This window comes from Rhea pennata, chromosome 3 (assembly GCF_028389875.1).
Source record: "Rhea pennata isolate bPtePen1 chromosome 3, bPtePen1.pri, whole genome shotgun sequence".
NCBI classification, from domain to species: Eukaryota; Metazoa; Chordata; class Aves; order Rheiformes; family Rheidae; genus Rhea; species Rhea pennata.
In genome coordinates, this window is record NC_084665.1 from 102,951,708 (window position 1) to 102,975,434 (window position 23,727).

At 37.8% G+C, this 23,727-nt stretch overlaps 1 protein-coding gene across 1 annotated transcript in view; it reads right to left on the reverse strand.

Moving 5' to 3' along the window:
- Positions 1-1,388: 1,388 nt before the first annotated feature.
- GFRAL (GDNF family receptor alpha like) overlaps positions 1,389-23,727 on the reverse strand; it is a 29,310-nt gene continuing 6,971 nt past the window's right edge. The window contains exons 3-10 of the mRNA XM_062571106.1: positions 20,554-20,712; positions 18,584-19,000; positions 17,891-17,947; positions 16,855-17,182; positions 13,467-13,726; positions 9,219-9,317; positions 2,449-2,530; positions 1,389-1,476 (exon numbers count right to left, since the gene is read on the reverse strand). Coding sequence (XP_062427090.1) covers positions 1,389-1,476; positions 2,449-2,530; positions 9,219-9,317; positions 13,467-13,726; positions 16,855-17,182; positions 17,891-17,947; positions 18,584-19,000; positions 20,554-20,712 — 1,490 coding nt within the window. The remainder of the gene's footprint in view (positions 1,477-2,448; positions 2,531-9,218; positions 9,318-13,466; positions 13,727-16,854; positions 17,183-17,890; positions 17,948-18,583; positions 19,001-20,553; positions 20,713-23,727) is intronic.

Sequence of the window (23,727 nt, forward strand, 5' to 3'; positions counted from 1 at the left end):
TTTTGCTCTTACAGTAATCATTTCACAAGCTATCAAAGTCAGAAACAAAAGTCAATTTAAAGAGTAGAGATTTCTGCTCTTCTGATCATGTCAGAAATTTTGAGTTTCTAGTCCTAGATCTGAGTCAATCATGGTTAAACTTGGAACTGAATCAATATTTCATTGTTGATATACAATATTTTTGTGTGAATTACATTTCGTGGGGATTCACACAAAATTGAAAGTTATCAAATTCAAAATCAAATTAATTCATCACATGTTATCATAAAAAGATAATACATATGCTACTTAGGGTAACATGGTAATACAAGGAATGCCAATCTGTTATTGTGTGCGGACCAGAACCAGGACAAAGACACAACAAAGGCAGCCAGGTGATAATAAATAAAAGCCTAGCCCTACCAAAATAACTTAGCTGCAGAGTGAAATCCACAATTCAAAGCCACAAAGTGGGATCCAGAATGGAGTATTAGAGACCATGACTCCCAGTACAGTGCATGGCATGTGCGATTAGGCACTTCGAGTGCTGCCTAGAAACAATGAATAGGAAACACAGGTGATGAACGGGTCTTAACTTCTGTCTTTCTAGAGAAGTAGGCACTTCACTTAAGGCCCCAAACAAGTAGCTCTGTCCACTTGGGATTCAACACCAGAATGTTTTCCAAAATTATCATTTTCAATTTGATAATGCTCATCTTTATTGCAACATATTGGAGGAGAAAGAATACCCAGAGATGGTAGTGCCTTATCCTTCCAGCAACAACATAGTGGTCAAAGCATTAGCCCAGATAGTTTAATTTCTCTTCATACTGAATATGCTTAAAACCGGATCTCCTCCTATCCCAGAAAGTGCTCTACCATCAAACTGCAGACAGCCTATCTGTGAGTGCTTCCACACAAATACCTCACTAGATATTTGCTCTCCCTGTATTAAGGGAACCTAATGTACAAAACAACCAAATATGTGGGTTTTTTTCAAAACTCTCCAAAATTGTTTCTGAGCAGAATCCTTTCTTTTCCACCAGATGACTTCAGATCAGAAGCGCAGGTTTCAAATTTTGCCAGTCCTATGTGTGTTGCAAGGCCAGATTCATGCTGATACAGCATTTATACCACTGTTGTGTGAATCTAAAGATGAAATAAATGTGCAGCCTGGGACAGACCTGTGAATCTACACAAATGAAAAAGAATATATTTTTTTTTTTTTTTTTTTTTTTTTAAGCTTGTGGAAGGCTTAATATGTGTTAATAAATATCAAACTCTTTTGTATGTGCAACTACAGAATTCCATAATTTATAGTAGGCTTTCTAATATATACTTTATTATCGTGTATCTTCAACAGGTTGGCTTTCAAGAATAGCCTTAAAAAGCATAGGCAACAGAGTAGTTCATCTGTGACTTTTATAATGGACCATAAACGTTTCAGAAGAATGGTCTGGTGAGGGACTTCTTGACTCATATTTTGTTCTGCAGGCTCTGAAAACAAAGAATGTGCATGTGTTTAACAATAAACTATACAGCTTTTGGCTGAACTTTGGCTTAATTGAAATCAGTGGCAAAATTCCCCTCTATTTATGATGAACACTGTGGTCTAAAATAATTCCTTGCACCATTATTAATGTGCTGTTCTTTCTTCCATCCCCTGTGTTCTTTAAATCCAAGTTTTATTTATATGCTGATATTCCTGTAACCGCTAACCTAAAGAGAACACCTCTATTCCCATATATCCTGACTTTCCTTTTGCATTTTTCTTCATCATTCCTCTTTGATCTGCGTCTGAATTTAATGATGAAATTTGACTCAATATCCCTCCCACTATATTTAGCTCCTGCTACATCATGTTCTGTTACCTATCATCTGACAGTGTAATTCTTGAAATCTGGCCATTTAATTTGGTCCAAGAAAATGTATCATTTAAGAAAAGACCATTTTCATTTAACTAAGTGAATGCACATTTCTGTTTTCTTACCAAGCGCTGCTGAACGTGTAGCTTTTCATACTGTGTGGGGGGGAATATTTACAAAATCCTATCAGCAATAATAGGATTTGGCAACAATATTAACTACAATAGCAGCATTCACGGTTTGATTTCTAAATATGTTATAATGCTGAATATTCTCATTTCCTCTCTGCATTACCTCTGCCTGCTACAGGGCTAAGACGGTAGCCCCCCAGAATTTTGAATTCAGATTTCACCTTCCCCTGCCATGGGACAGGAAATGAAAGCTTCTGAAGCCCGGCTCTCTGCATGAATGGAGGGCCTTGTAGATACGCCTCGTATTTCACCACGTCCTGCTAACACCTGCAGTGTCGGCTCTTTCCATCTCTGGGACGTGCTGGACTGTTTCTAAAGACAATTGCAGTGCCAACCCCTTAACTACATTGAAACAGTTTATTTTCTGCTTTTCCAATTTCCTAGAACCAAAATTAATATTCCTGTTAAATTACCTGATCTTTAGAAGAGTCAACAGGACTATTCCTAGGATGAGAACTATGCAGGAGGAATAGGCAATAATGTAGACTGTTTCACCTACAAGCCAAAACCAGAAAGCAGACATGAAAAATTTCTTGTGTAGTAAGAATCAGGTTTAAGATCTGAATGCATACAATTGCAATCAGTTCTGCTATCATTAAAAGGAGAAAACAAACCTGTCTGCCAACAGTAGGAATTACTCTTCTTTCACTAGTTGATGGAAAATAGCTTTTGGACTCCTCTTAGCAAATACCAATTCCAATAGCATGTTTTATGTGTGGCACTACTTTTTAGTGCTCCAGGGAAATTACAGCTGCTTCTTACTCTGATTTGCATTTTGGAGTATTTTCCTGGCTGACTTTAATGTGTTAATATGTTTTTATTCTGTAATCTGTAAATTGTAAATCTGTAAATTCCGATTTACAAGAGATCTGGATCTTAATTATCTTCTAGACTCTCTTTTTCTTTTTAATATATTACCCTAATTGCAGTGTGCAGCAATACCTGATCTAACTAAAGTAAAATGGGACGTAACATGTTTCTAGGCCTTGTGCCCATAGAATTTCCTTTCTTTTGGGCTTCTGACCAACAAATCACTTACATGCATTACATGCTAAAAAATCCAACTATTGAGGAAAAACTGGAAATTGTTTCAACTTTTGTTTTCCAGAAAATGGGAGAAAGCTGGTTTTTCCTGAAGGAATGCATCAGTTTTGATAAAATATTCTGAGCAAAATTTTCAGTTCAGAATGCAATAATAACCCAGAATCTGGGAACAAGAAATGAAGATGTTAGACTGCTTGACAACAGAACTCTGATCCAGAGCCACAAGCATAAAACACGAGACTCTTCTATTACTTTCCTGCGGCACTAGTTCTATTATGTATACACAATTAAATAAATTTTGTTGATACAGAAGCCCAAATTTAGAATGGCAAAATATGACTTAAGCCATTCCTAAGCTGTTGCACTTTATATAGGTAATTAAATTATCACTGAGGAATAGACCAGCTCTGTAGTCCATCACTGGGCCCGCAAGAAACTGTGAGAAGGCCGAATTCTGGCCTATGGATTAGTTATCAGTTGTTATATTTATAGTGTGGGTGTGTTTATGTGCATGAATAGACCTTAAATAAGATATTTCTATATATACTACATATATGCAACAAATATAGTCCATCATATAATATAAATAAGGGAGTATCAATAATGAAACAGCTCCAGTGAGAGAGAGTGAATATATGTTCCACAGCAAGGTAGCCAGTGGGAGAAGGGCTGAGCAGGGAGCTTGACCTGCTTGTTTTCTATTGCACGACAGCACTCATTTTTCCTCCAACAGATATCCAAAAGTCAAGCTCTCAGATAAAAGAAAAAATGAAAACAGCAATTAAACTATCATAAGTTATGTAGAATGAACATCGTTTTTCAAGCAGCAAGCTACTGACATATGTTTAATGCAGTGAATCTTTGAAGGAAGTGGGATATATTTTTGTCTAATGGCAGGACTGCTAAGATTACACATTTAAACATCATGTTTTTAAAATTTTGAGATTATTTTTGAAGTGGAAGACAAGGTTTACATATACTTAAGACAATTGGAAGTTTCAAAAATTGCTTTAATTCACCGCAAAGATTAGGAAATAACTGAAGCAGTAGCAGCCATGGATGGTCAAAAATACTGTTTCATCATAGTATTTTAAAGTATTTTTAAAAAAATGTTGGAAAATTGTTGCATTTTGATCAAACGAAATGCTGAAATGAAATGATTAAATGAAAATGTTCTATTTTCTGTCAATACTATGTAATATTATGTTTTTGGTGACATAGGTTCTAGTAAAAGAGATTTGATTAAAATATTATCATTTTTATGGGAAACACAGAAAAGATGTTAATGGTGAGATAATGAGGCCATGTATTTATAATCTGTAATTTGTAAAGCAGACAGGAGAACATACACACTTCTGTGGGAGAAGAGCTAATTCATTTTATATATTCCTTGTGGCTGAATCTGCTTATTCACCTTCCGTTAAAAACATTGTTAGGGGTATATGTTTCTTGATGGACACTCTCCTCTTTTTAAAAAATTCAGAGGAATAATTGCATTAATTTTCACTCATCATCTATATCCATTCAGTTGTTGAACTGAAGTGCTGTGGAAGTTTAAAATTATAGATACAAAATTTTGGCACTGTTCATCCCAAATCCTCTCCATGAAAACTATCAGAATACACATTTAAATTCCAGTATGATATAACATTTGCATCATCCTATTTTGATCACTATATACATGATATCAATCATCTAAATATGCATACATACATATTTATTCATACATACAAATATATACATGCACACACACGCGTGTATGTATATATGCATGTCTACCTACATCTGTATCTCTATATACTGTGTATCACGCAACTAATTTAATTATGACATAAGGCTTAAAAAACAGTGCATGAAATAAATAATAAGAGCACTAACTGCAATTAAGCACATTTGTAGGTGTGGTTCTGTAAACAACCTTAGTGCTCGTGGTGTGTCCTCATTCACAGCTCGCTAGAAAGCAGACAAATCCATCATTAAGAATTAAAAACACCATTAAAAGTTTGAATACTTTCATATTATTAGCAGAAATAGTGAAAAATGTAGTGTACCCACACTTATTTCATTACTCCTAAGAAATAACTGTTTCTGGTTTTATATGTATTAAGCTTCTCTTCAACTGTTTGAAGTGCAAAATTGCAAGTCTGGCCTGGATTCTTTGACTTTATGGAGGGATATTTCGTACGTACGGTGGAAAATGAGAGAGGCACACCCGCTGTCTCAAGCCTAGTATCAAAAAAGCAGGTAAAACGTGAGATGGTCTCAGCTGCGTCCTACCTGCCCAGGTCCAGAGCAGCCACAGCGCTGGTGACGCAGGCTAGGACAGCCCTGTAGGGGCAGCCCTATAGGGGCAGCTCTATAGGGGCAGCTCTATAGGGGCAGCTCTATAGGGTCCCTGGGCAGGTCTTGTCTTTTCCAGGACAGGCTGCAAACACGCAGGGACACAACAGCAGCGGGGGTAGGTACCGCTGAGGCTCTACCTGGGCTGGAGCTCTCTCTAGTAGACATAGGGACATTTCTGATGATAAAGTTTGGGAAAGGATAGCTGTGGGCTCAGCAGGCAGAAAAATTACTGAGATTAGTCTCATCTCTAAATCTACCTGTTTATGTGTATATACTGTGAATATTCATTGGGCAGATTAATTCCAGTTGATGCTTGGAGGTTTCTTGGCTACCTGCAGGTTGTCACAGGCTTTTTATTCCACGTTTATAAAACAATGAGACTGACAATGTTTCACACTTTACAAATTAAATTCACTAGAGCTGAACTAATCTCGATTCCCACAGCAGCTGGTATAATTATAGATAAACCCTGCCAATTGCTTGTTTATCTAGATTCTCAGTACAGCAACACTCCACAATAGAAATTATCTGATAACTCGACACTTTTGGAGGAAAATAAGATTAATTTCATCAGTTTTGGGTTGAGCTCAATTTTATTTTATCTCACAAGAAGCAGATAAGAGTTCTGTATTCTCAGCTTCCTTTTCCAGCCAAAAAAATATTTTCGTCCAAAGTTCTACACTGATTAAAGTAAATGCTTATCTTCACACATGAATTATTTTTCAAATTAAAGTGTAGGCAGTAATCTTTTAAATTATGTGAATCTTTAAAATCACGGGGATAATTTGCATAGGATAAAGTCAAAACCAGGCTGGAAGTGCGTGACTAGGTAAGCAATAACAACATTTTTGAAGTTTGGAGATTTTTGTGTTGGCTTTGTCATTTTCTGTTGTTGTTTTCACAATGATATAAAGTTCCAGCCCCATCTAAACCTACAACAAAAGTCTCATTAACTTCTGTAAGATCAGGACTCTGCCCGCATGACACCTCGGCACTTGGGTTATATTAAGCCACAGATGACACGGTTTCCAAGGACCCTCCTGGGTATCCAAATGCATGTAAATGCAGTTGTGTATTTTGAAAGACCCTGTTATCCCCCGGAAAACCAGAGGGCCGGAGACAGAGGACTCGATCTGCGGCACCTCTGTGTCTGGATGGTGTTGCACCCAACACTCCCCCTCGTGCTTCCGAGCGTGATCGGGCTCCCCGGGCGAAAGGGAGTCGTTCCACGCCGGCGCACCGGAGGCCACGTCTGGCCTCACTGCCTGTGCAAGTTTTCCCAAGGTTTCCCAAAGCACCTGAGTGCTTTTGTTGCCCAATCCCCTTTTCAAGCCTCACAACTATGTTTAGGAAACTAAAGCCTTTGATTTATGGCATTGTTGGAGGGCATAAAGTTACCAGGCATCAGCTTCTCTGCAGTAACTTTTTGTGCCTACTCTTTCCCCTTTCTCATCAAGAAATGGAGTAACTTGGGTTTTATCGCAGGCTCAGAGTGTGCCTCTGCACAGTCACTGTGGATCAATCAATCCGCAGTAACAGGTGGCATCATGATTACGTATTTGGTCATCCAAATACAGTATTTCATACTTTTACCCAAATTATTTGGCTACTACCTTCACACCAAAGTGTCTTTGGTGGAATATTTTTTCCACTGAACAAGATTTTTTTTGTAAACATATAAATATATATTTATTACTTAGTATGAACACTTCTTTTACTTAGAAACAACCCTTTCCAATAGCATAGTTTCCAGAGCCACTGAATAGAAGAGAAAAATCCTATTCCTTTTTGAATTTTATAAATTAAAAAACAGTTGAAGAAATATAGTATTTCTTTCCAAGTATGTTCATCTGCAGCTAGTCATCGATTTGATTTTGTGAAAGAGATTCTTCTGTCTTTCAAAGCAAGCTGATAAAGGACCCTTCTGAAATTTTGATGTAGGAACAAGATAGTTGCACATTTTATCTCCTGCCTTCCAAGTTCAGCAAATATCTTCTTGTACACAAAATGCCATGATTGACCACTGAATTGTTTGCCTCTGCTCCTTGGGATTCAGCTTGGGATTTAATTTTAGTAAAGATAAATGTTTTGTAAAGTTGATAATCCCCTTTGCTGCTGGAGTAATGTACATTTACTAGCATATAAATGTAGGATACTGGGTTGTATTTTTGGCAATGGAGTTTAGGAAACAATTTGCAATATGGTTTTTATCATCAGGTAGATATTCTGAATCAGATTCTTCGACTTGGCTTCCTATGAGACATTTACAGCTAAGAGAGTTTCCAGCTAGCACACAAGACAGCTCCAATAGGAGGAATATTTTATTGTACAGTTAAGGCTGGTCATCATTCTTTTTGTTTTTCTGAGGCCATCCAAAATTCTATTGGAGTTCAAGGATGGGTTTTTGGAAAGTATTTAGACTTCAATGGGAGCAATATTAACTAGGTGCAGCTTGCTTTTTGCAAACTTATATCTGGATCTCTGATGAAAATGCATAGTACATTTTATCCACTGAAAGAATATGCAGTTAATAACAGTCGGGGGGTAAAATACCTCACATCTTACATTTTCTCAGTCAAAAGCAGGATTTCTTCCCCTTAATTTTAATTTTTTAAACATTAGACTCAAGTTCCAGCTGGAGATTCAGGCCCCTCCTGTATTCAGCAAAGAGCAGGCAGTGCTTCCAGAACCAAAGACAACCTAAAATGGGATGGATCCTCCACTGACAGTCCCTGACTTTCTCCATTACCTACTCAGAACACTCAGGTGACCTTTGTGATTCTTCAGTAACTAATGTCAATGCTAAAGTTACAAGAATGCTTAATTATGCACATGCAGGTCTCCGGAATCCCAGTCATGATAAGCTATTCTTACACTTCCCAGGCTGCCCACTTCAGGGATAGCTGAAGGATAGAGGTAACAGAATATCCCTTGTTTTGTAATGTGCACAGAGTTTGAATTACTTTTTCACTGTAGAAGCTACTCAGTATGAACTTTTCTTGGAACTAATTCATAGTAATGTCTAGAGTGTCGTAATCTACTCCATGTAAGGGAGAACAGGTCATTCTCATTACAGTCAGTATTTACGCATCAGCTCTCCCATGTTCTCAGCCTATAAAGGTCCCTTCAAAAGGAAATATAAAATTAATATTCTTCCAACTATGAGAAAATTTTTATAGCACTTCAATATCCTTTAGCTTTATGTCAGTTGTGCGTTGTAAATGCTTGAAAATAAAACTAGATGCAGCTATTAAACCTGTGGGATATCACGATCCACAACAGCATGCCCCTGTGTCGCACGAAGAGGTAACGTCAGATGGAGAGTGACACAACACCTTTCTCAGCCTGCTTACTGGGGCTTCCTAATTTAGTTGTTGCAACCCCTGTGGCACAAAACGTCAAGAGAGCTGAGAGAGAAGTAGGTGCGACATCGAAGTTAATCACTGGTACCACACACTATGACTACTGCTCTCTAATGACTGTTTGGAGAGTCAGGCTCTGGCAGGCTTAATAGCTTAATTTTGCCCAATTATAATATAGTGATTCTGAGCCATCTATTTCAAAACCACTTATCAGTAAAACTGGGTCAGTCTCATTATCTTTATTCTGTAGTTACATAAGACAACAGGTAGAAACTCTTGTCCACGTTACGTTGAATTGGGCAGCCACAGATAAGGGTGAGTTCACTTTCCTGAACCCATCCAAAGAACTCCAATCTTTAGTCTTCCCTGTCGTACCTAAGAGAAACTTCAAGTGTACTTCTGTTAAAATCGTGAAGCAATTCGTTCAAACTCACCGTTAATTGAAGAAGAATGCAGCTGTGCTCTGGAAAACTTTTCTCCTGGTGTTTCTGTATTTACCGAATGGAAATCTTTTTTCTTGATTGAGATTTGACCTGAATATTGAAAAGAAAATACTTATTCAAAAACTGATTTTTAAAATGATGACTTAATGAATATTATTTTTGTTATTTTGATAGAAGTCACAGAATTTTACAAAGGAAGTTGCTTAAAAGTGTTGTTTACTGATACTCAGTGAACCAAGTAAATGACTGAATACAGGTTCTTGCTTTTTAATATTAGTTGTATCTCCTCTGTAGTTTGTTTTATGAAAGAAGTGTGTTTTAAATAAAAAATTATCTGCCTCAAAACTGACTAAATTCATTTCACAGAAAAAAAAGTAAAAAGTCAAAAGGAAAACAACAGAGAAAGGAGGAGGAAAGAGTAAAAGTTTGAAGTAGCTTCAAAAAGCTGATTCGCCAAGTGAATTTTTAGACCTTGCCTCTTTTACAAAGCCTTATTCCTCTCAGTGGGCATAATTTCATGAAAGTATCTGAAAATACACATCGTATAGAAAAATGGCCCAATGAAAGGTCTACCTGAATAGAACAGTATACAGAGTAAGAGGCTAAAATATGCAACACGCACGATCACTCACAAGAACAGGAGCAAGCTGACAATTTTTTATTCCCTTGAGGAATTAAGAAAATAAGACATAAAGAATCATGTCTACATTCTGGAAGAGCATCTAAATACCCCTGAACGAAATCTCCTTGTAACATACTATTTCTGTGATATCCAGTAGCACAACCCAAGGTTAAGATAGTTTGGAAACGTAACCTCTTACTTCCTGTCGCTGGTATTTTTTCGCTTTCCTTTTGCGACCCAGACCGGCGCTGATGCTAGTTTACCCCGCGCTCCTGTCCCATGGCAGCCAGCCATTTGCAGGCCTTGCCTTTTGCTGAGCGTGCTGCCCGCTTTAGTCTCGCCTGCAGAGCCCCAGGCGCAAGCACTTGCAGCGAGGCAGTCCCGTGTGACAGTGGGGAGGTGCGATGGTGTGGGCAGGAAGGTAGAGCTGCCCGGGTTCGGCTCTGTTCACACCAGTTGGAGAGACAAAGGTGGCCAGTGCTGGGCATTTGCCCATTCAGAAAGACTTTGGCGTTAAAAAGTCACCATCAGCGTGACAGTGGAAGTTTTCCAAAGTTTTCACACCCAGCCAAACAAGCAAGTTTGCAGAAGAGCTTGGATGAGTTCTACAACAGAGCGCTCACTTCACATCTCATAATTACCATTAATTAACTACAGTACCGGCGCTGAACATGGCAGCCTTTCAACGCACAACATAATCATATCTCTCTTAGTTTAGTTGTAGCATGGCTGGGCATTTGGCAGGGGGGAGGAAACAGAAACAAGATTCACAACACTACACAAATGCTCAGAGAAACAGATGCCAACCCTATACTTAGCCAAGACCTCAGATCCCCAAAGTATTTTTATTTAAATAGCAGGAACTTCATTGCACCACAGGAGCAAGCAAGCGTTTTGTCTTCATTCCCAATTGGGTTAGGAAAGTTTCCAGCATAAAAACATTTTATCCTGAGACTGCTTCAGGGAATGGCAACAGCTGATGAGCAATTATTTGATTATTATGATATAAGGGTCATCTTTTTGCTTTATAGGTAAAAAATAATTAGCTCCATTATGTGATTACTCATTCGGATTGTTAAATGCAGCCATAAAGGAAGGAAACAAATAAATAATGCTCATCAGCAACACCACAGCCAGTACAGTCTTAAATCTGAAAGTGTTATGATATCACTTTTCCAGGGGAGTTTATATTTAATTTGTAAACTCTTGCCAGAGTCTGAAACTTAGTACCGACAGTGTAACCTTGAGGTCAGTGTTTCAACAACTTCATTTTCATTTCTGGGTAGCCTTTGAATTCTATGAGTGACAAGAAAAAGTTAAGCAGCTATCAGTGACAACATTCTGGCTGCCCAAATTCAAAAAATAGCTACTTAATTCACTGAAATGCATATATGCAACAACAATGGATTTTTAAATGGCGGTCCTTTAGCTGGAACTATGAAATAGTCATTGCTGATGTTACCTTTCATTGAAATCATTATGAAAGGTTACTTTTCCCCAGTTAAGTTGAGAATATAGAAGATGAATAACATAGAGTATAGTATATTAGCAAATAGTGTCCCCCAAAGGGATTAATACAGCAAAATTGCTGAGTAATAAACTTGAGTTCCGCCCTACATGGATTTGGGGGGAAGGGGGTACTTTGGTTTTTAACCAGGTCCCAGAGAGTAGTAGCTGGAGGGTTGCAGATATGGCAGATGAATATTCCAGATTAATTTTATCCAAAGGAATCGCCTGCCTGGGAGCCATCCTGCGGTTTGAACCACACTGTAGGAAGTGGAGAGAGAAAGGGGATTTGCTTCAAAGGCACATTCCTGATCCACACCAAAACATTAATGAAGGCACCCATGCTGCCATTCATTGCACTAATAATTCCCTGTTAAAGTGGGATTTGGCAACGACTTTTATATTTAACAAAAATAAATAGCTGGTTTAGCACATAAAAGACTTGAATAATTCTGAGAAAGCGTAGTTCCTCCGAGTTAATCCCAGGGTTTTTACTGAGGGCCAGATCCTGAAGCCTCTATTCACTGTGCATGAAAGCTTTTTCTTCCAGAAGCCCTATTTAAATCACTGAAGTTATTTTCAGCAGTCAAGGCTATTGCTAAACATGCATAGGGCTTCTGAGCCCAACTTTTCATTTTTAATCAATCCACATTCTTTAAGTTTTCATTAGTTAACTATCTATTAATTAGTAATAGTTATTAAATTATCTCATAATTTGCTGTCATACTACCAGCGAGCTGAGGTTCTGGCTGGGGCCAGCCAGCACTTTCCCAGGCAGCTGGACCCCAGGCACGTTTCCAACGTTTGCACAACCCTGACTCCCTTCCCACTTCCCAACAGTTATTTCGGATGCAGCCATCCCCACTGGCGGAGGGGGGTGAGGAAGAAGAAGGCAGGAGGGAAGCTCAGTGGCACCACTGCAAGCTGTGCTGTGCCATAGCCTCAGCGGTGGAAGCAAGTCCCTGTTCTGCTTTATTTACTAGGGCAGATATAAATGCAGGTCCTGGTAAAGCATTTTTGTGGTCTCATTCCTTACTTCACGTCTTGCATTCAACACAGAGTTAATGCCTTTTGGTAGCAACCTGCATTATTTCGATGATATTAGAATGGTGTCACAGAAATTTAGGTAGCTGTTGGTAGATGATAAATACATAAATACGAATTCAATATGAATGAAACTAAAAGATCAATAATATTCTGAGCATAAAAATTAAAACCATGCTCTATTCAATGTGTAGGCCTGCCATCTATCATGCCACCATATGTAAATAAATAAAAAATTACTCTCAAAAATGACAGTTAATGCATTGTTATTGCATTAGTTGCAATATGTTTATTGCAAACAAGATCCGCATTCAGAGGTTAAAGCTATGAAACTCTTGGTTTGGTTTAGTATTCTTCCTCATTTCTGTTAAGAAACTATTTGGAGACAGAAGACCACTAATTCTCCTGTTTTTTATTATGTTTCACAACAGAATTGAACTGTTCTTGTAATGCTAGATATTTTTAAGGTTAACATTTATTAAATAATTTCCTAAATATATGTTAGCTAACCTACAGAGTAAGCTGTACTAATATTTAGACTCCAATAACAAAAGAAAGAAAAAAATAACATAGTTTACCATGTTATTTGTAAAAATATTGCACCAAAGTACAACGTTAAGGCAATGGCAGAAATGCTTCGGAACTTTTCTAATTACATAATATTATAGACCCCAGAAACCATTCTTTTATGGCCATTCCAGCCAATCCATGTAATGAGTCATGTAGGCAGTTTTATTGATTTACTACTAATACAAAATATTTCCCAAACCAGAGAAAAAAAACTACACATACAATTTCTGTTTCAATTTGTATTACAAACTCCAGATATAAACCTTGCCAAAATGTTTAGCTCAGTTGGTTAGAGCATGGTGCTGCTAATGCCAAGGTCGTGGCTTCAATCCCCAAATGGGCCATGCCAAGGGTTGGACTAGATGACCTCCCGAGGTCCCTTCCAACCTTTCCAGTCTATGAAATCAACAGGGTTACTGTTAAAATAATTTGGTGCAAACAAGCATTTTAATAATCCATTATACCAATTTTTCCTTAAAATGTTGTGTGCTACTCACGTAACTCACTGTAGCAGGATTTGCTATGAAGTATGCGGTGGAAGAGCTTGCACAAAGACTCTCTGGGGGGAGGCAGGTTATGGCACGTACACTCCACACGCAACATTGTGCCCCAAGTGCTGATGTAAGCCGCCTTGCAGTCGGTATTTGCAGAACAGGGTATGTCATCCTTGATTAAAGTTTCAAGACAAGCTTCGTCATCATAGCAATTTTTTGTCACATGTCTCCAGCACTTTGACCAAAAAGTTTTGTACTTTTTCCTAGTGGAAAAGAAAAAGAAATACATAATAACAGTTTAAAAACTTTATGATTTCACAAAAAAGGCATTCAAGGATAATCAGAAAAGGAGAATTCCTCCAAAGGTGCCATTTAAACTCTGATAATCATGGTATTCAATGGCAGCCAACCTAAATCCTGCTCCAATTTACCCCTGATTGATTTCAATGAAACTGCAAAATTGCAATTTGAAGAAAATACAAATTTTATTCAAAAAGTTTTTGAGAAAAAACAACTGTACTTCAAATCAGCACCTGTGGAGAATTTTCCCAGAGTCCAATAAAAATCAGAGTGAGTCCTGGCAATCTCAGATACTCAGAGAAGGAACGAGCGTGGGTAAAGGAATAAAATCGATCATCACGATAAAACCAAAACATGTGCTTTCTACTAGATAAGTTTGTTGGGTAGTGTGATGGGAAGAATGAATATTTATTTGACATAAAATAATCTACATTCAGTGCTAAAAAACCCAGAATACTAACAAAATGCAAAATGTCCAAAAATCTGGATAAATTAGAAATTCAACTACACAAATTAGACTTTAAAAATTAATTGATAATGGAGATGAGTTACAGGAAGGATTAATATCGTTCCCAGCTCAGTAGTCTCAAATGATTTCAGTTTATTTGCACTTTGGATAGGACAAAATTAGTCTTTAATACAGTATGTATGGCAATAAAAAACATCTATTAAAAGTTAACTAAGAAAACCAAAGATATTGATTAGAAACTAATTTATCACTTATATGAAATATTCAAGGTCAATAGAAATAAATTGTTGTAGTATATTGGATATTAATACATTAAAATATTCCTTCTCTAGTCATAAAGATTAGTCTATTAATTTAGTGCTGCTATTGTGCAGATGTTATAAAGCAAGTCATACTGGAAAATGTGGACTGTTACAATATCAGCTAGAACCTTATTTATAAGTATTTTCTTTATACAGGCAAAGGGTTCAAAGCAGATGCCACCTCTGTGTTAATGGCATCATTTTTGTTCATCCCCTAATTTATAGATATAGCTAGCCATATTTCACAGAGCAATTTTACTAATTATGTCCACTTATTGTCAATGCCAGGAAATATTAATGCTCTCAAAATAACGGGTAATTCAGCAAGTCTCCATTATATTACATGTGCTCACATGCACATGCACAGACATACATTTGTAGCCCAAATCTTGCTGATAAAAAGGGGGCAATTCCCACTGACGTCAATCTGAACAGCTTGCGCAGTATTGAAAGTGTCTCTTGGCCTCTCGGTTTATTTACTGAAGATTAATTTAAGCCCAGTTACGAGGTAAACTTCAGGCCTAATCCGCATGGGATCCAATGACCACACTGAAAACTTAAGTGAGGTAACTGGCCAGCCACAAAGGTCGGCAATCTAGTTGAACTGTGAGTAGGGACCAATCCTATTGCACGTTTGCTAAAACAAAACAAGATCTGAAGCCTACGTTATTCTTCACGACCTCGATGGTCTATGAATGTTTCAGACTAGCAACAGAGTTTTTCTCATGCCAGTCAGCCTGGGTAGAAAAGAACAAAAAGTAAGTATTACAAAGAGGCCGAGCAGGGTGTACAACAGTTAGATACAAAGGGTCAGGTTCTCGGATGGAGCAGGTAATTACTTTAACCCCACAAACTTTGCCCAGTCTGCTGCACAATTTGTGTAAACTGCTAGAGGGGAAAGGTTCAGCCTGGCAGGTGTTATCTGAAGAAAGTGGTAATGAAAATATCTAACAACATAATTTGTCCAGCAAAAATGGTGTTAAGAGTCATCAAACACAGGCAGAAGAAAAGCCAGTATTAAATTGCAGACCTGAGTTGAAAAAGAACCTTTTTATTTTACTTGGAAAATTACCACGGTTAATACAGACAGTTATGATAGACATACAAGTGAAAATGCCATTTTCTAGTCACTTTTCAGATGAGAACAGGCTTTAAGGAATTGCTAATGTCTGCGTGAAGTGATAGATAACCTAGCTTTTTGACTGTTAAAATTAAGTTAACCTAATAAAATCTAAGCACATTTGGGTGGAGAAGAAGTTCATGCAAACATTGTGTGGTTGCTGCCTCTCTCGGGCAAGGTGCCACAGACGCCCCCTTCTTCATGTGAGTCTGTGAAGAGGTTAGGTAGGTTTTGGTCTACGGGTTTGGATGGAGGAATCATTACCAGTAAACAACACGTCAAAGGGTGGAAAAGTAGCAAGGCGACATGACAGTTTCCTAAGGGCTGACGAGCACTGGAGAGTTGTTGAGCCTCCAAGAAATGCTCCTGCGCTCTGGCATCCACAGCAGCTTGTGAAGCTCGGACTGCGCCCTCGACGGCCGCGGCTGCAGCGTGCAGCCGGCGGCTACAGGTTTATATATCCACACTTGAGGAAATACAGGACCCTCTGAGATATTTAACATCTGTCTGGAAGCCACTGGCCCACCAGTACAACCCTACTTCTATGAGTTCACAGTTGGAGGCGGCCTCGCAACTGTTGCTTTAACAGGTATCGAAGGGATGTGCGAGCATGTGAAAGAGCTGTGCGGGTGAAAAAGTGCACGTGTTGTGAGATTAGCTTTCTGCTGTTAATAACATCTGGATTCTATTAATAACAACAACAGAACGAATAGGAGGTATTCTGGAAATATCAGTTGCAGTCTGTTTCCTCTTGACTTTATCTACTATCAGAGAAAAAGAAATTTACAACAAAAATTTTTAGAATTTTAGAACATACCTTGGAAATCTGAATAGTTTGGAGCACTGTCACAAGATGGTTATCAGGTCTTGACCAAAAAATAAATGGTGATACTACATGTGAAGATGTGCTTAGAACTGGGCTCCAAGACTCTCAGTTAACTGGTATATCAGCATTGAAGTATAAAGATAGCAAACTTTCCAATATTTGCATCCATAAAATATGTTTTTTGCACATGTCAGATACAAGTAATAATATAGAATAGATGCAGCACAGAAAAACATTTTACTATAGATGAGACACAGCACATATATATATGTATATGTATATATGTATAAATAAATACAATTATTTGAAGAAATCTTTTTTCTCATGCACATTACCAGGCAAAACATAGGAAAAGTAAACTTTCTTATACTTACCTGCACAAGTCATCCTCTTCACATACATGAATCACATTTAGACACGATGGGGTAGGAACTGCAGTCACCGCACAGGGCTTGCCATGAAGAAGTTCTTTAGCTGTGTGGCAAGATTCATCAGGATGGATACAATCACAAAAGGTCATGGTTTGAGCAACTTCAGTAGGCATGTTTTGATAGAAGAACCTTATGGCTCCTTGACATTCTTTCATGTTGCATTTTTTATTTACTGAGCAAACTTTTAGGTATAGGGACAACTGCTTGTTACATACTTCATCTTCAATGCACTCTTTGTTCACATCCAAACAGGTTCTGTTTGCTGTGTATTCTAAAAAGAATAATGATTTTTAAAATGTAATCATAAGAAAGCCTATCTCAAGTGATGATATGCAGTCGTTTTGCCTTCAATATTCCCGTTAAAGAAAGTTTGACTCCCCAAAACTCTGATCCACCTTTTCCAACATTGTGTCTTTAAAGTCCATTGCACATTCTTCAAAATTCCCCCTTCTTTGGCTCCTTAAGGAACCTTCCTGCAGTTTTCTGTCCCTGACAGGTGAAATGGAGAGAAGAAAGTGAAAAGTGGCAAGGGGAAAGTTCCTTTGGTGTAGTGGTTTCTAGAATGCTAGTGGCTAATGGATACTTTAAACTGCTGAAATCTCCAAAATTCAATCTTAAATTATGCTCCACAATAACTAATGAAGAATATAACATAAATGACATTTCTGCATTCTTAAAGCTAGTTCAGGTATACCTCTATGCTAGAAACCTTTCAGAAAGACCTAGGTAATTTGGACCTTAAACTGGGGTAAAGTTTTACCTCTGTAAATCTACCAGGATCAGGACCATTACCTATCAGTTCTGAGATTCTTACATATGCAGAAGCTTAACTGAAAATATTTTGGGATCTATTGCTTCCCTGATCTTTAGTAATTGGGATTTAAACTATTCACTTTAATTTGGATGGAGATAAACTGGTCATTATCTTAAAACAGAGCTAAAATCAGCTATCAGGATTCATAAATAAATTCAGAATTACCTTGCTTGGAGAGAGCAGACAAATTCCATTGTAATTTTGCTTCCATACCAACATTATCTAGAACAAAAAGATATGGTTATAGGCTTAGGCAGCAATGATAGTTCTGGACTGTAAAATACTGGATGAGAAGCTGGCAGAGTCAGTAATAAAAATAAACAAGAATAAAAAATATTAGTTTGATAGATAGAAACCGCCAGCTTGTTCATAAACTTTAAAATGTTGTACATACATTCATGGATTTTGAAGTGATCTTTTGAGATGATCACAAGAAGTTTCTAGAGATGCTTAACATAGTATAAAATCAGCTTTCTTGCGAATAAATAAAGTCCAGAGACCTTAATATGCACATCAATATACCAATTTTTAAATTTCAACCACATATCATATTTTAAAGCCAATGCAGGCAGTGAATCACTATTATTACCAAATTGTTGTTATTGGTTTTATTACTATTATTTCTAGTTATAAAATACTCAAAGGCACTGATTGGGACCAGGTTGTCTCAAACTAACATATTGAAGGAAAATATTATTTGCATTCAGGTTGTCATGTCACTATCAGATTATTTATTTGTATCTAAATAAATCTACTTATTTCCAACGTTAAACCGCAAAAGATCAAAAAAGCTGTTTCACAGACATGTGGAATTTATTGTATGTATGAAGGGGTTCAGACTCCTGGAACAGCACTAACCTGTGTCGGAGTCCTGATTTTCTTCATCATCATCATCATCATCTTCACTAGATGCTGAAGCTCGATTCTCTTGAGAGTATTGTAAGCAGGGGTTGTTAAATATTTCCTTCCATATTTTAACACATCTCTTTTGAAGTGGCTCTGAGCACTTGCACTTTCCCAGTGCTGTTTTCCTCAGCTCTTTCCATGCTGACAAACACTGCTGCGTGGCCATCTGGACCCTGCATTTTGCCATTTCTGCCTGGCAAACTCGCTGGAAGTTCTTATATGCTAAAAAACAGTAAGGGTCCTCTTGGCAGCTTTGCTTTGCAGTATTGCAGTCATTCTCTAACTCATCTGGGTGTCTTTGGTGTTTGGGAGTTCTGTGTTGCCTGAAACTCAGTTCAGTATCTGATCTTGAGGAAGTATCCAAATATTCTGTATAAATAGGTGCAAACAAAGATAAAAGTCAAACAGAAGACAAAATATCATCACTCTCTCCCGGTCACCTCGAAACAAATTTAGGAAAAGAATGATTGTCTTAATGCAATAAAACGAATTAAACAGCCATAACTACGCCATGACTAAATTCAAGGGTATGTAAATACATAATAATTTCAGATCCTTGCAGAGTAATGAACCTTTCTCCTGCTTACTGTGTCCTAGTGTGTGCATCATACAGTCTAGTTCAGCAATTCAACTGCTAACCCTAAATTGAGAAACCCTCACTGAAATTACTGTATAAAGAGATTCATCTCACATAATTTTAGCCACCTACAGATTGGACATATCATGATTATCTTCTGGATTCACTCTATAGTCTTCAAGGAGAAAAAGGCAATTCCAGAGGATGGTTCATTATGTGTAAAGTACATATTTAATATAGACAGGCAGAATTACTCCTGAAAGTATCTACCAACACTACAAGCTATGTAGTGCTTCATTTATAGGCAAACCTGGTAATGGTGCAATTTAATTTAACATTTTTATTATACCAGCAAGAAATGCAATCATGTTTAATCAACAAAAAATATAAAATTACTTCCATTTGCAAGAAGCAAAAGCAACTGGTTCAATGACATTGACATCAGGCTTTAGATACCCACTATTCCTGTCTAGGGCAAGGAGTTTCAGAACAGGATGCTATTATATCCTCTGTGATAAAGCCATATATTTTACTACTTGATGACATACACTGATTGATGCTGTGCGGAAAGATACCTTAGAGTGGAGGAACAGCCTCTGTGCTCACTTTCCAGACTCTAATTCGCTGGTTGTTTTCGCTTCTTTTATGTCAGATTCTCTAATCATTACTCAAGGAGACACTGGATCAGAAACTAAAAGCCTTTCTGAGTGGTTCTTATTTGTAGAAATAAGCTTTCTCAAGAGAAAAAAAGTTCTCATAATTAAATAAAAAAGGGGTCTGGGTGCAGTGACTATAATGGAATTTTAAGGAAATGATTGTATTTTATGTAGTAAGTACAACTTTATAAAGCTAGTAATAGTATTTCCCACATCCATTAACCTTTAGTAGATATAGTGAATAGGTTCCAGTAACACAGTGGGACACAGTGACAGGGCTGTGCAGCCCCAGGTACTCACACTCTCCTTCACAAGGTGGCTGAACGTGCATGTCTCCATACACAGCATACACTCAGAGGTGCTTGAGTTTCCTTGGGCAAGTAGCTCTTAACACACATAATATTTTCACTCTTACTTTCCTCTGAATTGAGCAAGAGCTTTGTAAACCATCCGAATTTCTCAAATGCCTTCTGATTTTCCTTGATTTTTTTTAACAAAGATGACATCACTTTCATATGTATATTGGAACATGAATGTCACAGAAAAGACAAAACAAAACTTTGCAATTCTTTCAGGAAATTATTAGGTTTGAGAAATATGTAAAGAAACAAGTTCAATTAAAATGAGAGTTAAGAAGTTATAGTTTTGTTTTGTTCTGCATAATGAAGTCATCATCTTTAATTAATTACCTTTATTAATGCTGCACTGTTTCTCAAGCAGTGTTGTGATGCTACAGAAACCATCTGAAGTGCAGACACAGTTTTTAAATACTGGATATTCATCAGCCAGGACCTGGATGATTCTATTACAGCCAACGACGTCTTCAGGCTTGCAGCTATCAGCTAGAACTCACAGTTAAAAATATAATAATGTTTATGGATGCTTAAGGGATAAGGTTACATAAAACAATTCAATTTAAGCACAAAAATAATATCCTTTTCCAAGAGAAGATGGTTTGGACTTAACTTTATTTGAAAATGTGTAATAATTCACAATTTTAAGATAATATTCAGAGTGATGTAATAAAGATGTGGGTACAACATTGTTTTCTTTTATTCAAGCTGACCCCTTGCCAGGATATCTGTCTCAGTTTGCATTTCTAAAGCACATAAAAGCTTAAAATAATTACTTTTGACAACAATTAAACAGAATTAGTGCACTTTTGGTTTATAAGATAGTTCATTTAAGGGACCGTATTCACTAGGGTCTACAGTGAGGTAGGGCAGCATACACTGCTTTGCTGAATCTCACTGAGAGAAATACCCCACAAGGAAAGAGAACCGGGGAGCAATAAAACTGCGTTTTGAGACTGCTTTAGTTGAACGTGTGAGAAGTGAGTTGCTTGCTGCAAATGGACAATCAGAAATAGGCAGGACAGCCGTGGGGTGAAAGAAATAGCGTTCCTCCTCAGTGGACATCGGTTACGCAGATAAAACCAGCACTGCACAGCAGTGAAGCATGTAAGAGAACAGCTAGTGTTGATCTGCAACCACACCTTTTTTCTAGGTAGGCGAGGCACAGAGTTCAAGCCAAAAAAGATGCGTCAGAATCCGTGGGCACATCCCGGACTGAGGCATCTTTGCCTCACCTTTGGCCGGCCGGTCGAGAAATTAGGTGTCTGGCTCTGAGGCTGGTAATCACAGCTCCACATAACAGGTAAGAGATGGGATGTAGGAGTACGCACGCAGTCCCACAATAACGGTAGTGCTAACTGCGTGCTAAGACAAAGCATCTCTGGTTCAGACCCACAGCTCATCTGAGGACGACGCAAGCCTACAAATGTCTGGTCACTTAGATATACCCATAGAGCTCTAATGATTTTCCCTGTAGAACAAGGTTACTACCTAAGTTTGGCTATGATAACAATCTGAAGTGCCCCAAGAAGTGGATATTCTGATTTTTATAAAAATATTGGAGAAGTTAACCTAGAATATTAACACAAAAAATGCAGAGCCTTAGTTTGCCCCTCCAGCTTCAAGCCAGTTGCTTGCATGTGCACTTGGACTCAGTGACAGAGACACTCATGTAGACTGTCGTGAATAGTAAAAAATAAAGAGGTTAAATTAACTGGATAAATGAATCGACCTTGTACTTTACGGACTAAATAGTTTTAGAAATATTTTGCTATCTATTATTACTCAAGGAACTTACTAGTGAGTTAAGAAAGTTATGTAAGAAGTAGTTTATTACTATTGAAAAAAAAATATTTTGTGAAAAGTATAGTCTACTTTGTCAAAACAGGTGTGCAGCTCCCCAGATCTGCATATTTCTCTCTTTGCCTCAGGAGTATTAATTACGTTAAAATACGTAGCAATAGGAATATGTGGCTCGAAAGATCCAGGTTGCTTGTGAGGCAGCATAAGGGTCAGTTTTAACCAACAAAAAGCGTATGCTATTCTTTCTGCCCCATCAAAGGTGATGTCTGGCTTCCTACCTCACTGCTTCTCAGGTGGCCAGTGTGGTACAGTGGAAGTCATGTGCTCTAGTAACATTCAAAGTTAACAGTCATGTGTCATCATTGCCACTGACAGGATTTAACGTGACCTGCCACTGACAGACTTTTAATATCATTTATGCAATATTAACATGAAGAGCAGTAGAAGACAATCTAGGCAAAGGTCTGCAAGCAAAATAGTGCATTTTGCCTGTGCCTGAAGGAACGGAGATTAATTATTTGAATGTGCATGTCCCCATTCTACCACCCCAAAGTCCATTTTCAACCAGTGTCTGCATTGCCCTTGCACCAATTGCTCTTGCTAGCTAAGGAGAGTTTGTGACATATTGGGCACTGCTACAGGCGATCTTCCAACCTAGCAAGAATTACAACTCCTAGTCTGCTCCCACTTCACATCTTATACCACCAACAGGAGGAAGTCATGATGTCTAGGCTTTCTTGTCTCTCTCCAATTCCATCTGCGACTTGCCATATGCATCTCTAGAAAGGAATCAAGATCCTGACCTTAGCCCTCATGTTTCTTTTCCTTCCTTTTAGCCAAGGAGCTTACAAGGAGCTCAGAAGGAGCCACTGAAGATCACAGACAAAGGAGACTCCCTGATGGTAAAAATAGAGTTGAAAGTATATCATGACATTGGAACTATGAGAACTGTAGAGGTCTTTGCAGGTAGGTGAGTGGATATTTTGTCTTATATTTTATCCCATGAGTAAGGGATAGTAAATAAATTTCAGGAGAGAACTTCAGAGGGAGGACTTTCAGGGGTAGAAAGAGCAATAAAAGTCAGAAAGGTCTTGGATAAAAATTAGCTAATTTACAAAATATGAGTATCTCTCTCATGGGCTTCAGCACATTTCAAGGGTAGAAGCAGGTAGAGGTGGCAAAAGAAGAAACAATGATCCGAGTATCTTTTACTCAGTCCAGCCTCACTTAACTCATTTACCTTTATGGCACTAATATTTTGCATTCATTAGTCAGCCACACTGTCTGTGTTGAGAATGCCCTTATGCATTGCGAACATGCTGCGCTGAATTACAGCATGTGACAACCAGGGGTTGGGATGTAAAGGTTGTGGGGCTATGAACATTCAAAGGGCATAGACAGAATCAGGAAGCACATCAGATTTATAGAGTTCCCTTGCCTGGCCTCTTAAAAGCAGTGTGGAAATAACCTATTATCAGTATTGGTCTGTTTGTACACCGTGTTGATTCAGCTGTGATGAACAGCAGAAAACATTTTATTGCTGGTTTTCAATTATTGTTGCTGTATCGTTGATTAGTTCTAGGTAATATATTTTAGCTAACAAATATGCTACCAAGGCATTTACGAAAAATACCCTCTGTCTTAATGCTTGGCAGCCATTATTCATTATGTGATTTATTTATATGTACATAATTTGTGCACATATGA